Source organism: Mauremys mutica, chromosome 13 (assembly GCF_020497125.1).
Source record: "Mauremys mutica isolate MM-2020 ecotype Southern chromosome 13, ASM2049712v1, whole genome shotgun sequence".
Lineage (NCBI taxonomy): Eukaryota > Metazoa > Chordata > Testudines > Geoemydidae > Mauremys > Mauremys mutica.
Window position 1 is genome coordinate 3,731,614 of NC_059084.1, and position 22,294 is coordinate 3,753,907.

At 46.0% G+C, this 22,294-nt stretch overlaps 1 protein-coding gene across 2 annotated transcripts in view; it reads right to left on the minus strand.

Annotated features, from left to right (window-relative positions):
- Positions 1-1,122: 1,122 nt before the first annotated feature.
- Positions 1,123-22,294, minus strand: part of GMEB2 (glucocorticoid modulatory element binding protein 2) — a 41,262-nt gene continuing 20,090 nt past the window's right edge. Inside the window, exons 3-10 of one of the 2 annotated variants that reach the window (XM_044986343.1) lie at positions 16,933-17,030; positions 15,476-15,603; positions 13,558-13,661; positions 10,510-10,667; positions 8,190-8,261; positions 7,136-7,273; positions 3,496-3,618; positions 1,123-3,212 (exon numbers count right to left, since the gene is read on the minus strand). In XM_044986343.1, coding sequence (XP_044842278.1) covers positions 2,563-3,212; positions 3,496-3,618; positions 7,136-7,273; positions 8,190-8,261; positions 10,510-10,667; positions 13,558-13,661; positions 15,476-15,603; positions 16,933-17,030 — 1,471 coding nt within the window. In that variant the 3' untranslated portion in view covers positions 1,123-2,562. Of the gene's footprint in view, positions 3,213-3,495; positions 3,619-7,135; positions 7,274-8,189; positions 8,262-10,509; positions 10,668-13,557; positions 13,662-15,475; positions 15,604-16,932; positions 17,031-22,294 lie in introns of those variants that run through there. The other variant, XM_044986344.1, reaches the window with a different exon arrangement.

Sequence of the window (22,294 nt, forward strand, 5' to 3'; positions counted from 1 at the left end):
TGCTTTCTCATAGAAGCATCCTAATTCCACCCATTACTGAGACCACCCTCAGCAGCATTTCATAGCCAAGCTGGGGAAGAGACACAACAAAAGTGAAAGGTCTTTTGAGGGTTGTTGCTTCCCATCCAAAATAGTTGGTTAGGTTTGCATGGTTTTGTCATAAATGTTTCCTGCCTCCTGGAGTTAAGAGCATCAGCCACAAAGAAATCCCTTTATGTAATTAATAACAAGTCTTGGGCTAAGCTTATTTTCATTCACAAAATGAGGTGATGTCAAGGCTATAATTAACATTTCTGGAAAGCCCTGTTCTGTTTGCTTGCAGACTCCTGCCTTCTCCACCACTTAAAAGAAGAGGAGAAAGACGACTCTCCTCCTATCATTCAAATTCGATTTCTTAATTTATTAAAAAGCCCTAACACCTTTAAAAATGCTATGTAAAGACATTAACAATAACATGCCTTCACCCATTCTTAGAGTTTTATTAGCACCAACATATGGAATTCCAGGCTGGTCTAGAAAAAACAGTAGTAAAGAAAGCATCAGGGGATGCTAATCCCAAATCTAAAGCTTTGCCACTACCCCTCTACCCCGATATAACGCCACCCAATTAAACACAAATTCAGATATAACGCGGTAAAGCAGCGCTCCGGGCGGGCAGGCCTCCACATTCTGGCGGATCAAATCAAGTTCGATATAACGTGGTTTCACCTATAACGGAGTAAGATTTTTTGGCTCCCGAGGACAGTGTTATATTAAGGTAGAGGTGTATTAAATCTTTCCAAAGGGTTAAGGCAGCAAACAAAGGACATTTATTTCCTACCAAGCCCCAGTCTAGGTTTCCAATGACATTCCCTTCACTTTGCTAACACACCAGTCTATGCTCATGTGAGGGAAAGCACCCTTGGCTTTCTCCTACCACCACAGCACTAGGGAAATAACTTCCTAAGGTATAACCTGAAACAGTGTATTGCCAAAATTTTGGAAGGATTGGCAGTATTTCTTTGCAGGTGTGTGTAGAGGGCATGCGGAGAAGAGGAAAAGGATTCTGTTCATTCTTGGAGTCAGCTTTGTGCTTTAGCTGTAACAATCAGACACAGACAAGGAGATGCATTAAGCCAGCAGCACTCTTTCAAAAATATTTATTAGCTTATTAAAGTGACCTGTTGTTGCTGCTGCTGCCAGATCAAGTTGATAGAAAACCCACACTGCAGGAATCCAGCCCCTTTAACACTGTCTCTAGCTGAAATGTCACTTTCTCACACACACTACTTTTACAAAAATAAGGACAGTAGCGAACCTCTCAGCGAGCTGAATAATCAAGAGTATTTGATATTTGAATATTCTATTTGCATATTCAAACCTTGCAGCCCACAAAATATCCTTTTGGACACACTGGGAGGGGACAAGAACACGCAGCCACACTAGATAAGGCTCATTGGCTAGATGCTTCTGATAAGAGGTTAGCAGAGACATGGAGATGATTAGATTCCACAGTTAACACCTGCTAAGATGGAAGAAGTTCAGATGTCTCTTAGTGCTATTATTTAATTGGTTTCTCTGCATACTCAACAGTACAACTGTGCCCCTGGACATCATCTTCACAACCAGAAGGGCCACAAGAGTTTCCTTTTTTTTAAAACCCCAAAAGAACAGATTTTTGAGAAAACAGAAGGAGACCCTAAATCCTCAGAAGATACAGATTTTCCACACCTGTCCCTGGATGGAACCAAAACCTTTAATAACTGTCCCCACTCCCACTCTCAATGATCAGACCTGGGAGACCAGCTTCTCACTCACAATGAGGAGACTGCACATTTGGTAATATTGAGATGCTGCATTTAACTACCCAAACCCAACATTATGTGCAGAAACCAGCAACAAGGGTCACTTGGATCAGCCCTGTGACTGACACATCAGAGGACCTTCCCTGGTCCAAGGCTGCTTTACCTCAACTGTCACACACATTTTTCATGCCCAGTTATGCACTCTGTACCGGCCCACCCACCAGCTTCCCAAACTGCCCTCTGCTGTGAAGGGGAAGCAGCAGACTCCCTAGTATTGTTGGCCTACATGCAGTATTGAATCATGCCAGAACTCAGGAGTGCCCCTTGGCCACTTACCCCTTAGCTTCGGGTCAAATGCCTCATCATCTACTGTTTCCTTAACCTTTCGCTACTTTCTGCTCATTCCCTGTTCTCTGGCCCTGCCCACATCTGCTTCTCTTGACGCTCTGTTCCAGCTGAGATGTCTAGAGACGATGCAGAGCTAGTGAACTAGACATGAAGATGACATGTGTTCCAGGAAAACATGGGAGGAAAGTTTTATATGTAAACCGGTTAATGGGTCAGTGCGATTCATTTCCCCCCCTCTTTTTTGGTGGTCTCTCTTTTTCCCTTTCTTTGGCTCAAACCTCATTATTACTCCTTTTAGCCAATCTACCTCGGAGTCTCAATTCCCTGTGCCCTCTTTATACTGTTCCCTCTTCCCTCAGCGCAGGCAGAGAAAAGGCAGTTCAAGCCAGAGTACGTCACAAAAAAATGTCCCTCCAGGCAAGTACTCTTTTCATTTCTGCTCTGGCTCTTCTGCCACTGTTGTCACCTCGATGGTGGTGGTGTGTTCGTCCGACGCCGTGGCATCCTCAACGGCGCTCGACGGCACCGTCACAATTGTGCTCCCGCTGGGAGCCATTTGTGTTACGTTCTGTATGGTGGTGCCTAGTCCCGGGAGGGTGAGCAGCTGAAAAGGGCTCACCACTTTCACCACAGTGCTACCATCTTGTATGGCTGCCGTGCTGAGGACTGTCAGGTTGGAAGCGTCGGGATGGATCTCAACGGTGTTGGGGAAACTAGAGCCTGAGGAAGCCAGTACAGTGTATCCTCCCAATAACGGAGAGGCTGGGGAGCTGGCTGAGGGAGCCTGAGATGTACTTTTCCCAAGCACTGAAGCTGGAAGGGCAGACACCACTTTGCTGAGAGGGAGGTTGGCAAGCTGAGAGACGGGCACTCCTGGGGCCAAGGCAATTTGTGCTGACTGGGTCAGGACTTGAGAGGTGATAGCAGCTGGCCCAGATGTGGCCCTGGTAAGTCTGGGGCGTTTTAAAGGTGCTGGGATGGAGACTGGAGTCAGAGTCATCAGCACATTGTTGAGATGCTGCGATTTGTGCTTCAGCTCCTTTGCTCGCTTGCGGTGCTCGTCACATTGCTGCTCCAATGCTAAAAAACAAGAGACCGTAATGAATGTTAGTATGGGTACTGTCCAACCTCCACCTAGCATAAGCTTCCCAGTGGCCATCTTCCTAGTTAACAGCATAGTAACAACTGAAGTACCATAACCAAGGCAATGTAGCTAATTCTTTAGCATCATTCCAAGCTAACCTGATCTAGCATGCATTGGCTTAGCAAAAAAAAAAAAAAAATCTACTTTCCTACAAAGAAAAACTCCAGGACAGTGTCAGCGATGCTAACAGAAGAACACTGAAATTCCAGTTGGGCATACCTGCTAAATCCCGTGTGTATTGTTCTCTTGAGCGATCCATCTGGCACTTGTGGCTAGCTAGAACTTTCTTTACCAGGTCCAGCATGCCGAAATTCTGGACTATGTTGTTGAGTAAGACAGCATCTTAAAACAGAAAAATAAATACTGATTGTTGAGGAAAGAATCATTCCCTACAAAAAGAATTTACCTTTGTTTTGGTAAAACACAGATATGCCAAAGCAGCAGTTCTCAAACTGTGGGTCGCAACCCTATTTTCATGGGTCACCAAGGCTGACGTCAGACTTGCTGGGGCCTAGGGCCAGGGCCGAAGCCTGAGCCCGACCACCTGGCTGGACGGCGGGGCTCAGGTTACAGGTCCGCGACCTGGGGCTGACACCCTTGGGCTTTGGACCTCTCCCACCCAGGGCGGTGGGGCTCGGGCAGGCTCAGTCTTCAGTCCCCCTCCTGGGGTTGTGTAGTAATTGTTGTTGTCAGAAGAGGTTTGTGTTCCAATGACGTTTGAGAACCGCTGCACTAAACTGACAAAGCCAAATCTGTTTTAGGATAATGCAAGAGGTCAGAGTTTAAGAATTCATTAGTATTTATGCGTAAAATACTGAGACAGGAAGGGTGGGGAGAAGCATCAAGGGGTGATTAAGAGACAATAGTCCTTTCTTCCCAAACAGAGATTGATAAGAGAGTTCCTGGGACACACAGTTAGTTGCTATCTGGACAGCAAGCACTGCTGACAGGCAGACCAAAGCGTGGTCAGAGGAGAGAATTGCTTTCACAGGATACAAGCTAGAAGCCTTTTTCTCCCCACTTTACCAATGCTGAAAATGCCTTCTAGCTCCGTTTATGGAGAGCATAAATCTAGAGGAGTTTAGCAAACAATTACTTTTATTTTCATTCTGTTTTCTCAGTGCTTGTAAATTAAACCTTGTGGTTAAGATGACTGTTGTCTGAGTAATTTCACACAGACATCCCCAAAGAAAAGAAAATCCCATAATTGAAGGGCAAAGAGTTTCTCAAAGTGACGCTGCCCCTCAGTCTCAGACATTCCAAAATACGAAGCAGTCATATTAAATTATTTGTTCTATATTCAGTGACATGTGTGAGTGGGAAGGACAGTCAGTTTCCTTCAATCTCCGACTACATCACATGGTGTGTCACCTTCTAACGATGCAGCGCAATGAACTGCAGAAACGGACTCAAATTAGCAGGGCACGTGCACAGATGGCAAAGCCAGTGGGAATCTGTTTGCCAACTGCTGGAAACAAATTTTTACCACAGACTGCATTGCAGATTCTAAGGGAACTATCCTGCACCACTGACGCACCGTCCATAGCAGCCAGTTATTTCCAAACCCTACCCTGCATGTGAGCATTAAAGGGATGCCAGCAAAATGAGCATAATTCATTCTGCTATAATTAAGACTAGCTTTTTGTTTGAAGTTCAACTCTAAGTGCTCGAAAATCTACATGGCTACTTGGATTGTCTTGAAATATGGTTTGCCTCATGGGCCACAGGGTTTTGTTAGCGATCCAAATTTGGGATCATCTGACCAAGGAGGTTTCAAGATACATCTCCCAAAACAAAAGTTGAGAGATTCTGGCAACTTTTTTGGCTCACAGACAAAGCTCAACAAGCGCTCAGATCATTGCATGAGGTTCCCCCAACAGAGTGCATGGCACCCACCAGCCCTTTGTGGGAAATCAAGTTACACTGCTATTTCAAAAAGCTTTTGCTTCTCATCACAAGCCTCATGTGCTTATTCTTGCTCCTAAGGTATTACACTGAGCATATGCGGCATGAGAGGCTAACTATCTGGAAAACTACTTCCAGGTCACAGGAGTTCTGAGGGAATGTAACCTACACTGAATCTGATCTCCATCCCAGGCATTGTGAGTTCAAATCCAACCTAGGGAAGAAATCTGAAGTGAAAAAAGCAGACATGTTGCCCAATCTGCCTCTATCAAAGGGTTTTTTTTTATTTTGGGGAATTGTAATCTGAATATAGCAGAATATTCAGAAGGTACTGCAAATATTTTCCAAAAATAAAATAAAATACACATGTCAATGCTCAGTGGGAGAGGAGGCTGATTAGGGGTGCAAGAGTAGGTGGGAACAGGAGAAGAGGGGTTTGGTGTGGCGCCAGGGATGGGATAAATGGGAATGGGTGGCAGGGGAGGGAAGAGTGATTGAGGGGCTCAGATAAGGGGTGGGAGGAGGTATTGGGGAAGGGAGAAGGAAGTGGGTTGGAGAATGTGAGGCGTAGCAGAGAAGATGGGGGTTAGCCCTCAGTTCTCCCATTCAGTGTGTGTGCGCTGGGATCTGCGGGAGCCTTACACCTCTGCAGGGGTCTGAGCCCCTTTCCCTGCCCCTGTGTGTTCTGGGATGTAGGGGACCTTGCTTCTCTTGGGGACTCTGAGTGCCTCTCCATACCCCTCCATGTGAGCTGGGATCTGGGCTGGGGGGGACTGAAGGTAACCATGTCAACATCTGAAGTCCATAAGAAGAATAGCTAAAATACATAACATGCCTGGGGAGGGAGCCCGGTTTGAAGGAGGGGCGAACTGGATGGACATGGGACATGGCTAGGGAAGCCTGGCTGAAGCAGGGTCAGAAATCTCAGCTGGAGGTGTGTAGTGGGAGTGGGCCCAGCTCAGTGTACAGCCAAGGTATACACAGCTCAGTGTATAACCAAGGGAGCATATGGCCCTCTCGTAAGCTGCTGCCCGTGATATGTGTACACAGCAGCATAATGCAGGAGATGGCAAGGAGCAGCTTCTTACGTGTTAATGGCTTCTACATTGCCAACTAATGGCTTAATGGGATGGTGCACTGGAAGTGTTGGTGGGGAGGAGGGGACTATGTTTTGCAGGGAATGGTGAGGCAGGGGTTAGAGAAAGAGAGACACACCAGTCTTCTCTCACACACTTAAAGTTATTGTAACCCCTATGCAACCTTAACTCTGCCCCCCCCTGGAGCTGGCATAAGCCACTGGGCATTATCTGCATGCACTCCAGCTGCAGTCACTGTGTCAGGTGTAGCTGTATTGAATAGTGGAGGAATAAGCTGGAGCAGCTTGGAAGAGCTGTGATTGTGATGTGAGGAGATCTGGGTCTGAGTTCCCCCATGCATATTATCAAAGGAAAGAGGTGCATGTGTCACTATCATTTCAGTGCAGAATCGTCTCGGGTGTCAGCAGCAAGGTGGGATCTGAGAGCAGTCTACGGATCTAATGATGGAGAGGGGAAAATATAGGTTTAGGTGGCATACTGCATGCACATGATAAGGGTTGTAAAGAGTCTAAAGTGGCTGTCAAATCTGACAAATGTGGTACTCTGTGGGAAGAAGTCTCTCAATATTTCAGCACAGGTAGTGCTTGTCCACTACAGTAACAAGGCAGAGTGGGAGTGTGTTATGGGTGCTGTGGGGCAGTGCTCAAGGAGGGCAGAGTTAAGGCTGTGTGGGCTTTTACCTTAACTGTATTTCCTGGTTTTCAGAAGACTGAGTTTTGCTGAACTCAATGTTCTGGGAGGGCATGAGCTATCATCTGGCAACCTTAACTCTGCGTTCACAAAGGTTTTTTGCCATTTAATCATAATAATCAAGACACAGAGATGTTGCTTATTAGCTCCTGCAATTAGGCTTTTACCACTGAGCTGTAAGGGAGGATCCTGGACCCGCTGCTGTAAGCCCTTCATGGTCTCCACAAGCTCCTGGTGAAACTCTTCGATCACTTCTTCCAGCAGCCCTGCATCCTTCAGACCTCGCCAGAATGCAAACGTGTCATCTAGGGGAGCAGCAAGCACAAGAGAGAACCTCAGACTACCAGGAAAAGGCTGTGGGGGGGCTGAATGACGGATACATCACCATGCCTTATTGTGAGGTAAAAGGGGTGTGCACATCCAGCAATCCTATCGAAAGGCAGGAGCTCACTCTAGACTTTGCTCTGGTGGGGTTTGAAGCAGAAGACATTCTATCTATAGGCAGGTGGGGATGGGGCAAAACCCCGTACGAACAGGCATCCCAGGGCAATGGGGGAAAAGCCAAGTCAATTGCCTAGCTTTAAAGGAAGAACATACTTTCCCCTTATAGTCCCCCCATTCCCCATATCACACAGGACTGATCCTGCCCAACAGGGCAGAGAAGCTGCAGAAGAACCATGTGAGTCACTCTGAACCCTGAGCCAGGAGGACTGAGGCAGAGCTCCTTCCAGGAGTCTCACTCACTTCTCTTCCACAACCCAGCACAGGCAACTGGATGCTGCACCACAAATCCCTATCCCATTTGGGTGTCACATGTTATCCTCCATGATCCTTCTTAATTCTGCTGAATCAGAGACCCATGGGAGAAATCTCAGGACTCACACCCAGGCTCCTTTGAGGGCAGTGGCCAGAATTTGACCCATGCTTGGGTATTCTGACACTTGGAAGAAATTTCATGCCAAGACGACGTTGTGGCCACACTGCAAACACAAAGGACTTAGTCCTACACTACAATAATCTAAAGCTATGGCAAATAAATACCATGAAGATCAGGCAGCTGAGTATGGGAACACCTACAGGCAGAAACACTTTTCCTACTCACCCTATCTTTTCTTTCTCCTCACCTTCTCCCCCTACATCCCTTTCAAATGTAGGTAGCCCACATGGAGTATGACAGGAGATATTGACAGCATTGTGTCTTGTGGTTTTCCTGAACTGTACCTCCAATGCTAGTGGTCCAATCACTGGCTTCCTCACAAGTTTCTATGGTAATTGTAGCAGGAGATCCATTTACTGCAACCAAGATCGAAAAGGAAAAGAAAACACAAGTCATGGCTTGACAAGTCTCGCCATATAGCATCAGGTTGTCCCTGCATTATATACCCACTCACTATGTTACATGCAAGAAAACAGGCAAGTCCATGCAGTACTCAATATTGTATGAGCTTATCTCCTCCATCTGAAAGCCAGACAAACAGAGACTCTGAAGTGGGATTAAAAGTCACATGAGACCATTGTGTGAGCTTTGCTTACCTTTCCATACAGCCAGGCAATATCCTGAGCACTATTTACACAACTCTTGCAAAATTCTCTTTGCCTTGGGGAGAGTAATTTCTTTATTATAATAATAGAAAAATTAATGTATCAAGAGGGCTGGCAAGTAGAATTTGTATCTGGTCTGGTAAGTGTTCAGGGCAATTACCTGGCTTGTTGCCAATCTACAGGACATGGAAGAGACTCAAAATTCTTAAGAGACTGCCTCTGACCCAGGGGCGGCTCTAGCGATTTCGCCGCCCCAAGCACGGTGGCACGCCGCGGGGGGCACTCTGTCGGTCGCCGGTCCCGCGGCTCCGATGGACCTCCCGCAGGCACGCCTGCGGATGCTCCACCGAAGCCGCGGGACCAGCAGACCCTCCGCAGGCACGCCTGCGGGAGGTCTGCTGGAGCCGCTTGCCACCCTCCCAGCGACCAGCAGAGCGCCCCCCGCGGCGTGCCGCCCCAAGCACGCGCTTGGCGTGCTGGGGTCTAGAGCCGGCCCTGCTCTGACCTGTGGTTTGACAGGCCTGAAGACTGAACTGACCTCATCATTCCTACAGATAATACACACTGGGATACTGTTCTACCCTTGCTGCCTCCAGCATATATGACTGTGATCATACTCCCGCCCAGACACACGTGACCTCTGCTCTCCATAGCCCTTTCCAATCTCTATGGTACTGTTACTATGGAGATGAAGGAGTCACATGTCAGTTGAGTTGCCAGGAGGCTGTCAAGCTGCATGCAGGAGCTGTACAGCTCAAAATCTGGGCCAGAGATGCAGTGATCATTCTGGGAGCACTAGAATGCTCTCCTGAAAGACAATAGCGGTTTGTGACACTCGGTAGTTTTCAAATAATTCTTTCCCTGAGGACTTTGTTCCTTCCACTCTGCAAATTTGGTTTTTCCCACTTGTGCCAAATACAGCCTGACACCAACAGTGTGGAACCGTTCTGGTTTGCATGTGAACATCTTGGATTATATTAATAGGACTGCTCACAGCGACAAGGGTTAGAGCCACACTGTGGGGTGGAACTACCACTGAAATAAACAATGGGTTACACATGTACAGCAACCTTAAATACTAGCCCAAAGCTTGGAATTCAATTGTTAAATGCTCTGGGCAGAGCCAGCACAAGACTACAAAAACAATTTTTGCTTTTCTCCTGCAAAATCTATGGTTATCAGATTTTTCTTTTCTTTTTTTTTTTTTTTTTTTGTAAATTCTCAGTGGCGAAAGGATTTGCAAATATAAGTATTTAGAAATAGGAGCACATTTCCACAGAACATTCCCTGCTTAAGGCAAATCAAATTTAGAACTTAAACTCTATAGCAATGTCCTTTTAAATTCATTGTTGTAACCTATTTGTGTGAGATCTGATAGAAATTTGTAGCATTCTATGGCTGCATTTAATCTTTCATCAGACAAAAGCAATAAATAATTCAGAAACGGAGCCTTAAATGAAAATATCTAAATTATTCAGAAGGAAGTCAGTTGCCATCTTTGAAAGAAAGTGCAATAAAAGGGGCCCCAAATCCAGCATGCTGCGACACAGAAATCATGCTCATCTCTGCAGCCTACTGCCATGAACACTGAGGACAGCTAGCAGCTGATCAGATGCTGGCACTGAAGGATGACCACATCACGGGGGGACTACTCCGTTCCTGCAGATTATCTGGAGGCCACTACTTTGGCTATGCAGCTCCTAGTAAGCCAGGATGCAGTATGGGTAACTCTTTAGAATGAATATCATTCTTACAGAGTACCCGAGTGATTTCCTTCCAGGCAGCTACTGCTCTGCCATGCAGCATTACAATGGCTGCTTCTGCATAGTTCCAACATGGGAGACCCAGCAACAGGGGAAGGGGGAGAAGTGAAGGAGGAAAAAGGTAACAAGAAAAAACATGATAGAGACAACAGTAACTGCATTCATAAGGAAGCAGTAATAAAGCTTTGACTCTTAAGAGCCCCAATAGCGAGGGCTGTGGAAAGCACTCAACATACCATCTGCAGAGGCAGGGGTGAGAGGAATATACTCTGTTGACGTCTGGCTGGTCAGAGACACTCTGGCTCCGGTCAGGTCAATTTTAGTGCTTCGGCAGGTGTTTGAACAGACCTTGGTATGTTGGTAGAAATCCAGCTCTCCAGAGTCCATGATCTTCCTGCAGCACAAGGAATGAGCATGAGCACACACTTGTACCAGTATGTCACAGACACAGTGAGACAGATCACTGAAAAACAGCTCCCCTTCTGAAGTTTTTAACTGCCTTTCAAACACGTGAACCTCTCAAAACCCTGCACGAATTAACTCTGCACTTCAGTTTCTGCCCTTCTTTTCCCTTAAATGTAAGACGATTCCAATTGGCCTGGTGGAGAGGAAGCAGGACATGAGATTGCCCTGCAGGATAATCAACTGCTGAAGTGCCCTCAGGACTCCTGCTCAGGGGGCCAATAAAGGTCAGAGGGACTGGCAGAGGTAATGGGCCAAGAGTTGCTTCTCTTTTCTCCCTATTATACAATTCTGTTGGGAACATTAACCAAATTAGTGGCCCATTAATGAAAGTGTGAGAGAGTAAGTCCACTCTGACAGGAAGAGAGGGGAAAAATTGTTTACCAACAAGACAAGCATTTAATCCCCTTCTATGCAGCCTTTACATGTGAGTTTAACAACTATACCGCTCACTAGAGCTGAATAGCATGCTAATGCATTGTGAATAGGGCAAAACCGTGTCAGCATATCCACACTCACAGATATATGCCAGCGCTTTGAGTACAGGAAGCATGGTGGGTAATGTCCCTGAGTCGATAAGCAGGTTAGAAGCACTGATGGAGAAGTTAGTCTGAGATTTATTGGGAATCAGGTTCAAGCACACAGAGTTCTCTGCCTACTGGCTGAATGCCCCGCAGAGGGGTCAGTTAGAAGATATTATGCTCAGCTGAGGAAGGGAGAGAAAGTGGAAATTGAGCCACAATGGGCTTCTTTTGACAAACTCCAGGCTTAGTTATCAAACAGGGAGAAGGACAAAGGAGGATCTTAATCTGGTCCTATTGGACATCTAATGCCAAACAAGTCCCCCCATCATCACAGAACCTCTATAAAGTATGGCACAATGACAGCCTCAAATTAACAGTGAAATAGCAGAAAGTTGGTTTCCCCTTCATCACCCATTCATCTACCCCATGTCCTGGAGACTCTCCCTCAGTGTAAAGAAGGGCTGGATGTAGCTCCTTTTGGAATCTAAAAAGGAGATATCTCAACTCAGCAAAAGGACATTACCAGAGTGACACAGATGTCTCCTCACCCCTAGGTACTTCTAGTACTCTGAGCCTCTGCTGGCTGGAGACAACATCTTGAATTGCTGGGCTCTGTTTGCCACTAGATTACTGGGCTGGCCCTCACACATCCTTTGTAAACAGGTTCTGTTCCTCAGAAGACCAGCCTTACCAAAACACTGATGTATTGGGTTACAATGAGTAAAAGCTGATTAGCAATAATACGAGAGCAGTTTGTGTTATTGCAGGAGCTCAGTGGGTGGGGCAGCCTTGCTATGAACGGAGCGTGGAGCCATTGACAATTCCAGGGTAGGGGATGAATTCTTTTTGCTTCTGACTATGGATGAAGAAACAAGTGGATTTTGGTCAGATAGAAATATCAAGCTGGTGCTCTGGGAGACCATAAGGAAACAAATTTCTGTAGTCAAGGCCAGAGAAGAGGAAGGCACAAATAAGCATTTTGGCAAAAAAAGTGGTTTAAGACAGACATAACATAACATAACAGTATGGATAGATTAATCTCATGCAGCAGGAAGTGCGGATTCAGTAGGTGGCATTCTTCTCTCAATCAGTAATGAACCAATGCTCTGGAATGGTGTTCAGGAGTGCTCCACTGCACAAGTTCTGTCTTTTAGAAGAGATGTAAACAGCACAGTCTGACAACTTGTGGCCATTAAAGATCTCATGACACTATTTGTAAGAGGAGATTTGTAAAGTCTGACCATAGACTTTAAGGTCAGAAGGGACCATTATGATAATCTAGTCTGACCTCCTGCACAATGCAGGCCACAGAATCTCACCCACCCACTCCTGTATCAAACCAGTGACTGAGCCATTGAAATCCTCAAATCATGGTTTAAAGACTTCAAGGTGCAGTGAACCTTCTAGCAAGTGACCCGTGCCCCACGCTGCAGAGGAAGGCGAAAAACCCCCAGGGCTTCTGGCAATCTGCCCTGGAGGAAAATTCCTTCCCGACCCCAAATATGGCGATCGGGTAAACCCTGAGCATGTGGGCAAGACTCACCAGCCAGACAGAATTCTCTGTAGTAACTCAGATCCTACCCCATCTAACATCCCATCACAAGCCATTGGGCATATTTACTGCTAGTAGTCAAAGATGAATTAATTGCCAAAATTAGGCTATCCCATCATACCATCCCCTCCATAAACTTATCAAGCTTAGTCTTGAAGCCAGATATGTCTTTTGCCCCCACTACTCCCCTTGGAAGGCTGTTCCAGAACTTCACGCCTCTGATGGGTAGAAACCTTTGTCTAATTTCAAGTCTAAACTTCCTGATAGCCAGTTTATATTCATTTGTTCTTGTGTCCACATTGGTACTGATATGAAGATAAGGAATATAACAGATAAGGAAATTAACAATTGCCTTTCCTCTGCATTTCCAACTGGATAGTGTATTCTCTTTACTTCCTGTTCTAAAACTGTTGTGCACTATTGCTGTGTGGCTGTTACACAACTGCCATGTACCACCTAGAGGCAGCTGCATATCACATTGTTGCTCTGGGACTATGACAGGTAGTGACAGACCCTCATTTCTTAACCACCTCTGCCTACCTGCAACAAGGAAAACACTTACATAAAACTGATCATTGGATGGATAGACAGTTATTGGGACAAATTTTTGGTGTATTCAGTGGCACACATATCCACTCAGTCGCTTAACAGCTGTATCAGAGCATACGGAACATCCTCCTGGATTCTCGCAGAAAGAAGAAACCATGGCCATCCAGGCACATATACAAGCAAGCAAAAAGACTAACCTGAGCATGATCCCATTCATCCGGATTGCTCGCTTCCAGTCCTTCAGGGTTGACTTGCCAGCCAAGTGGACAAACTCTTTGGGACTAATTAGGTGATCATCATACTGCAAAGGGGAGAAATGCAACATGGTGTGAGGCAGCAGGAAAAATGTGGCCTTGTTCCACATGAGAGGACAGGCACATGTTATACCAGGGTGCATAAACTGTATTTAGCACTGTGCCCAGTGACAGAGCAGAACGACCCTGATGGCCAAGTTTTAATATTATTGTTAAAACCAAAGCTAGGCTCATACCAAAACTCCTGATCTGAATAACCTCAAAGTTTGACAGGACTCTCTGGGCTAGGCCCATCTCTAGTGAAAATCACCCACCAGGATATTGTGATTACACTGAAATATATCCTAACAGGAGCCAAGAGTCTGAACTTTAGCAGAAATTGGTTTCAAATTCTTCTCCTAGCCCTGTACATACCACAAAGCATCAGCCAGGAAGGCCATACAAGATCCATCCTAATGCGGTTTATGCAAAATATATTTTGCATTATTGTGTGCGGCTCCATACCATGTGCAACTAACACACTATTTTATTTAGCTCTCATCTGCTCCCACTAACTATCAAACAAACTAGTGACAGAAAACAGATTGCTCCCACCCACCATTAGTATCCAGTCTTCCTAAAAGCATGTTGCCCAATGGTCAACCCCACAAAGCACCTCAACAATGACTTGACTAGAAGAGATGCTAAGACTCAGGTTCTTTGGCTGCTCAATCTTTGGCCTCTGCAGAGTTAGTCAACAAGCACAATTAGTGCCAATGACAGCAGCCGCTTTTATGATGGGGACATCTGTCCCACTGGGAACCAGATTGAGACAACCAGCATATTTTATATTGAATAGTCATGTGACATCTTTCCCTCATTACTGACCAGGTAGATTTGAATTGGTGACCTAGGACCCACCCCTTCTGCGCTAGACAGTCCTCCTTTAATAAAACTTCTATGGGGAATTCCAGTAGGGATTTACCACCTCCAGGGCTCTTTTCATTCCCTCCTATGTTAAAAGTAAATCTGGTATTTCCAACTGCTGCATGACATGAACCACTTATCTATAACAGGAACCAGAGTCAAGTGCAAAGAGGAAGCTGATCTCCGGTGGTAGCAGGCACAACTGATCTGCTCCAGTCTCTACTGTTTGCTTTGGAGAGAGAGACACATGGAAAGATCCATCTCTCCAAGAGGAGGGGGAGTAGGCCATCTCGTCAAAAGCTCTCTGGCAGCACAGCCTGAAAGCAGACAATTCTTAAGGGACAGATTATTGTTTACCATTGATGCCTCACTGTGTTATCATGAAACATATGTTCTGGGAATGAAAAGTGCCCCCCCCCCACTCCTCCACTCATGAAGAGTTTTTTTTCACCCTCAATCATCTGGGGTGGAAAGAGTGGAAACATGTCAATACCATCTTTACCAAGAAGGTTTGCATCACCGTATTAATTTCTCTTAGACTGAATTGATAAAGGGAATGTCTAGGTTTTAGAAAATTGCGCAAAGGCAGAGCCAGATTGAAGTTGAAGCTCTAGCCAGAGCTGCTCAGTTTTCCTATGAAGCACTAAGTCACAATAACGGACTGTGTGAAGACAATGGTACTTGAAATAGTTTCCTCTCCTTTCCCCTTTAAAGCAGGATCTCAGCTTAGTTATAACAGAGCCCTGCTTCCTGACACAGTCAAAACCACATATGGATGGAGTTTAGCAAACAGGTAGAGTGATCTACCATAGCAATAGCACTGGAATGCTAGATTTCATTAGCATCTGTGGTCCTTATTCTCCTTTCTGGGCCAGGAAGGTAACCTAAGAGCACACCTCTTATCTCTATACATGCGGTCCTTCCTAGGGACCTTCAAAGAACTCTGTACCCTCACCTGGACACATTTCACATTAATGCCTGGGCACACGAACTTCCTCCATATCAGGTTGGCTTTACTATCTCCACAGGTGATGGGATAAACAATCTCAGCCTCCAAGCTGTCTTCTTCTTCAGCCATCTTCACTTCTCACAGGGAATGAGAGGCAGGGATCGGGGCAGGTCAAAAGGAAAATGAGTTACAACTATTGATTACCATCACGAGTTAAAGACATTTTGGGACAGAGTTTTAAAGCTTGGGAGCAAAAAGAGAAGGCAGGCAGGAAAATCAGGCTCTTCAGACAAATTTTTAGCCAGCCTTCAATACCAAGCAGCCAGATGACCACAGGCAAAATGAACACATGCCTATTTTTGGTGGTCCACAAAAGTCAATATGAAAGTTCAGTGGCTGTGACTGAACATTTGACCCTTTATGTGAATACAAAAACATTTGAGACAGCTGATATAGTCACACACATTATTATGGTGCAACTGTCTATTTTCAAGGTGGTGGGTCTTCCACTGTTCCCAAAGGAGGGCTTATAAGCAGGTAATCATGCCTTTTGCAAAATTAAACACTTGCAAACCCACTTCAACTCAGTTGGTGAATATCTCCTAACTGCCTACACTGGAGTGAAGCCACTGAAGTGAGAGCCACAGGAACATTCCAAGATACGAAAGCATCACTGTCCGAGCCCGAGCATCGATACTTTATTACAGGGATCAGAGAGTTTTTGGGAGTCACCATTTTTATTACTGGAGTAAATTCATTAAACTTAATCCAAATAATGAAGGGGCTAGCAAACCCAAGGGAGACTTTCCAAACTAAACTGGTTTACGCCACTGCAGCCCAATTGGCAGAGACATTCTTACAATTTTTGAGTCATAAATTCGTCTTCTGCTTGCTTCTGAAACCTGTAATGCTCTTGTAAACAAACAATTTGATGATCCCATGGCTGAACTATGGGCAAAACATATAGGCAGCAGATTTAATGGGGAATAAATTTAAGCAATCCCACTCTTAGCCAGGAGAGGGCAGCAGTGTGCTATAAAACCATATCTGCCCAATGCACCAAAGAGTCCTGTGGCGCCTTATAGAGACTAACAAATGTATTGGAGCACGAGCTTTTGTGGGTGAATACCCACTTTGTCAGACACATATCTGCCCACTCTCCCTTTTGGGCCTTCTCACCTTCCTTTTTGTCACATGCAATTAAGAGGCAGGATTATGGCTTTACTGTTCTGTTTCCTTGAGCAAATAATAGCTACAGTGATGCCTACAGGAAATGTGTGAAACCATGATCTGATCCTGAAGGTGTCTGTCTGCCTGCCTCTCACTGGCAGCGTGGTGTGCTCCCAGGCAGCTGAGCTAGGCAGACCTGCAGCACCCAAACTCTCAAGCAGCAGGACTGCTGATGCTGCAAACCTGCCATAAGGAAGGTTGCAGTAAAGGCCAAGGCAGTACACTGAACCTACCTAAGACAGCTTCTTTCAGATGTGTGGAAGCTGTGAAGGCAGCAGCGGCTGCAGCAGCTGCATTTTCTGTCTCCAGGGTATCTTCATTTAGGTCGCCACTGGTAAAAGAGTTGGAGATGAAAAATTAAGGAATTTAGATGAATCATTCTCATTTCTGGTCTCTGGAGCGAGCACTGTTTCAAAGGTCACTTGTAATACACTTTGGTGTGAGCCAAAAGATGTCACCATAATCCCTAGAAATGCAGATCTCTTTCCTTAAGAAAGTATCCATTGGCAAAAGGTAAGTTATCTGTTCCTCACTTAATTAAAAAATTGCAGCCTGATGTTGCCAACTCCAGCCCAGTACAACAACACTTGTGTGATCCCTGTGCTGCAATTTCCTGATGCGCTCATAGGAAGCTGGCTATTTCCCTCCGCCAGCACAATGGAAATCAAAAGCAGACTGTTGCCAGTCACTGGCAGCCTCTTTTAAAAAGATTCCCAAAGGAAGCAAGTGGGCAACAATCCTCAGCTGGCCAGAGGATGGACTAGATGACCTAATAGGTCTTATTTTCCATCTCTAACTTCTATGGTTCTATGCTTCTTAGAAATAGGACCCGAGAGGGCTGGAAGAATAGTAGAGTATTTCATTAAAGCTTTTTCCCCTCGATATGGGTTAAGCAAAACAAGGAGGAAAGATTAACAGACTTCGCCTGGAAGCAGGATTATATTACCTTTGTTTCTGAACTTGAGTGAATCTTGGTGATGTTGGAAAAATGTGGCAGCATAATGGTGTGGCATGACAAAAGGATCCAGTGTGATCAGCACCTAGAGCAGCTGCTCATTCTGAATTGATGGATAGACATTTGGCATGTCATTGTACCCCAATGAACTTGCTCACTGTTAAAAAACTACCAGTTCATATTGAATGGGAAAAGAAGAAGGGGCAAAATAAATATAAAGAGGCCCTCTCTACACAGGACTTTTAACCACGATCGGGAAAGCTGTGCTTAAGCATGTTTTAAACTTAGTTGTCTGGGTTATAACTAGTTCTGCCAGCTGATGAATGAGAGCAAATTATGTCCAATTATTATGTCTAATGTGTTTTATCCCAGGGGGAGAGCGAGGCTAGGACTCTAAACCTGGATTGAATGCAGTTTGATCCTGTCCATGTTGACAGATGAAAGGGCTTGAATTCATACACCCAGTGAGCATAGGGGCCCCAAACCATGAATTTCTGCAAAATTTGTTTTAAATTAAGCTTCTAGACCTTATGGTTTCAAGGATAATTCTGCAAATGTGAACCAAATGCAAACCAAGGCAGTGCTGCTTCCTGAGTCTGGACCCAGACAGCTCCAGTGCCTCTGCTGCTGCTCAGTAACTTTGACCAAACTTCAGAGAGAAATAAATAACACTCTGGCCAGTTTCACTGCTTGTTTTCAGAAACTAGCTGTGCTACTGTCAAGGGCCATGTCAGTGTCACACTGCTGCTGCTAGGGAATGGTTTCTGCAGCAGCAGAGACAGGAACTGTACTTACTCACAGGGTAGGAGGATCTAGGAAATGGAGTAGTGAAACCTGCCCTGCTTGCAACAACCAAAAGGCTCTGGAGGAGCAAAAAAAAAAAAAAAAAGGAATTTCTTCTCTGATCCAACTGTAAGAGGGCGGCATCTCTTTCATTTTATCTACTAGCCAGAGGCTGATACATGAGATGGCACCTTCAAGCAGGAACTGGGGTCAGCACCCTGGTAGAAATCCCACCCAGCCGCTGGAGGAGGAGGCAGGAGATGCTGGGCTTCTAAATGAAGTGTTCCACCTGGATCTCACAAATGGGGCCACCCCTCCTCTTGCCATGTCCTGGCACACAAATGAGTTACACCATGGCCGGCCTGATTGTTAAACATGGTGAAGACAGGACTGGAAGGAGAATGAAGTGTGTGTGTGCATGCTGGAAAGGGAATACTCATATGCTCTGCTTTAAGAAAAAAGGGCTAAAACAAACCCGACCGTTATGGTTTCAGAACACAGTCTGCACATGGGCGATGTGCAGAAGTTATCTTACAATACACATTGGTATTTGGGGATAAATCTAAAGACCTACAGAGTAGCTCATGTCATTGCTGTCCCTCCCCACTCCTCCCAGTCACTTAGAGCAGAAATCAAAGCAGGAGCTGCTAGCCTCAGCTCCCTCCATGCCTGGAATACCTGCACTTGCTGTGATGATGGAAGTCAGAGCCCCTTCTAGGTTTTAGTTGGCTCATGCATCACTGGAGAATTGCAGGGACATGTTCAATTCTCTCTGCTGGATACTTAGGCCTTGTCTAACTATGGAGTTTTGTTGACAAAAAGTAGCTTTTGTTGACAAACCAGTGAATGTATACACAATGCGATGCGACTTTTGTCAGCAAAAATGCTGTTTTGTCAGCAAAATAAAACCACCCAGATAAGAGACATAAGGGTTTCTGTGCAAAATTTTGGTTGACAAAGTGCCAGTGTAGACATCACACTGGATTTTATCACTCTACTTGGCCTCCAGGAGGTGTCCCACAATGCCCAATTGGACCGCTCTGGTCACTAGTTTGAATTCCACTGCCCTGCAGCCAGGTAAACAACCATGTGCCTCTCCCCCTTAGAAGCCCTGGGAATTACTGAAATTCCATTTCCTGTTGCCTCGCCATGGAGAGGTCTCATCGCATCGTCCCAAGTGACCAGGGTGGGTTATCGCAGCAAATGCTCTCCCACTTGGACCACTGCAGAGCTGCTGGATCTGATCGGTATATGGTGAGAGGAGGCTAGGCAGTCCCAGCTGAGCTTGAGATGTACAAATTTTGATACTTACAGGCAGATCTGTCAAGGCTTGTGCGAAAAGGGCTACGATCGACACGCTGCAGTGCAACGTGAAGATAAAGGAGCTGAGGCAGGCGTACCATAAGGCAAGTCGTTGCTTTGGTGCTGCACCTAAGACCTGCCCATTCTATAAGGAGCTGGATGACCTCAGTGGTGACCCCACCTCCACCGCCAAGAGTCCCATGGATACTTTGGAGGGAACGGAGGCAGCGGAAAGAGAACCTAACCCAGAAGATGAAGTCATTGATGAAGAGGTGGCGTTAAATGATGATGTGGGGCTCCTGGTGGGGTAGACAGCCAGGAACTGTTCAGCACTCCAGAGTTGTCTAGTCAGTCTCAGCAGTTGCTCTCTGGTGAGCAAGAAGCAGGAGAGGAGACGCCTGGTAAGTGGCTGTGGTTTGTGTTGTGTGGAGGTGGGTTCAGGGCATAGAAATGTGGGAGGCTGGCTGTGTTTCTGTGCTAGACATTTCCCCGTGCAGCTAATCATTACGGCGGAATGGGGAGTTGATTCATACTGAGATCTCACAGGAATCCCCCAGAGACCTCTAGGAAAGGTTCCTGGAGGTACTCGGCAATCCTCTGCCGAAAGTTCCTTGGCAGAGCAGCTTTGTTCCTTCTCCTCATTGTAGGAAACTTTCCCGTGCCATTTGGCAATCACTTATTGGGACCAATGTGACACACAGGCAAGCAGCATAAGGACCAGGGTGGAAGCCACAAGCATGTAGTAGATGTACCCTTGCTTCCCTGCTTACCCTCAGCAGTGACATATCTGCTACGATGACCCTCACCTGTGGAAAAGTGTGGGAGAATTTTAGAATTTTTTTCTTGTTGGCTGCCCCGGAACCCTTGCGGAGCACTCTTTTCCTCACGTAGAGCGCCCCCCCAGCCAACACTCACCATGCTTTGGGTGTTTGCCAAGGGTCAGTGAGAAAGTGATTGTAATGTTACCAGAGGTGTATTTTACTGGAATGTGTCAATGCTGTGCATGAACTTAACAATCATGCTTCTGTGCATTGTTCCTTGTGCTTCGGCAGATGTGGCCTTCAGGAACACCCCACATATACTGGCCGAGCGTCTCTGCCAGATAAGAAAGCGCCCAAGATGAAGCAAAGAAGACATGTTCTGGGAGGTACTGCACTTCTCCAATGCAGAGAAAAGGGAATGCAAGGAATGGAGGGAAGTGGAAAGGGAGGACAGAAAAGAAAATCAGGAGTTTGTAAAGGACGCTACTGAGTGGATGATTAGTCATGGAAGAGCAAACATAAGATGCTGAAATCCTTAATCCTGCATACTGAGCAGATGCATGCCCGCCTTCCCCTGCAGCACATTAAGAACTCTTTCACATGTCCCCTCTCCCCCCAAACTCTGCCCACACAGTCCTGTCTGGGAGTTCTCAGTTTTCCCTTCACTCCACCCCCTCGGACAACTTTCAAAATGAGAGCTGGACATACACACAGCTTTGAAAATCTGCCCGTCCCTGGTACCTCCTTTCCCACCAAGTGCCTCTGTGTGTGTGTGTGTGTGTGTGTGTGTGTTCGTTCTTGTTTAATAAAAGCAAAGTTTTGGAACAGTAACTCATCTTTATTTGTTTCCTATGAATTGAGAGAGCAGGCACTACCAATACATACACAGGCAGTGTAATCATTTGCTTAATGGAATGTAAGGCCCCAAATGTCACCATTGCTTCTTAGGAAAACTACAGGTAATGTAACATTGCAGCACCAATCACAGAGATGTACATTACTGGCTCTCATTTTGAAAGTGTTGCCTCAAAGCCTCCCTGATTTGAATTGCCCCCCTCTGGGCCCCTCTGATAGCCCTGGTATCTGGTGCTCAAAATCAACAGCCAAGCGGTCTGCCTCCACACTCCACCCCAAGCAAACCTTTCACCCTTAGCTTCACAAAGATTCTGTGGCTATGACCATGGGAATATTATCCTTATTGAGGTCCAACCTGCCAAAAAGGCATCACCAGTGCGCCTTTAATCTGCCAAAGGCACATTCCACTGTCATCTGGCACCTACTCAGCCTGTTGTTGAGCTGCTCCTTGCTGCCATCCAGATTTCCTGTGTAAGGTTTCATGAGCCATGGCTGTAAGGGGTAGGCTGGGTCACTATGGGCATTTCAACATCCCCAACTGTAATCTTCTGGTCTGGAAAGAAAGGCCCTGCTTGTAGCTTTCTATACAGGCTGGTGTTCCTGAAGATGTGTGCATCATGCACCTTTCCAGACCACCCTGCGTTGATGTCAGTGAAATGCCCACGGTGATCCACAAGAGCCTGCAACACCATGGAGAAATACCCCTTCCTATTGATGTACTCCATCGCAAAGTGGTCTGGTGCCAAAATTGGAATATGCATGCCATCTATTGCTCCTCCAGTTAGGGAAACCCATTTCCGCAAAGCCATCCACTATTTCACGCACATTTCCCAGAGTCACGGTCCTTTGCAGCAGGATGCAATTAATTGCCTTGCACACTTGCATTAACGCAGCCCCAACAGTTGACTTCCCGACTCCAAATTGATTCATGACCGACCA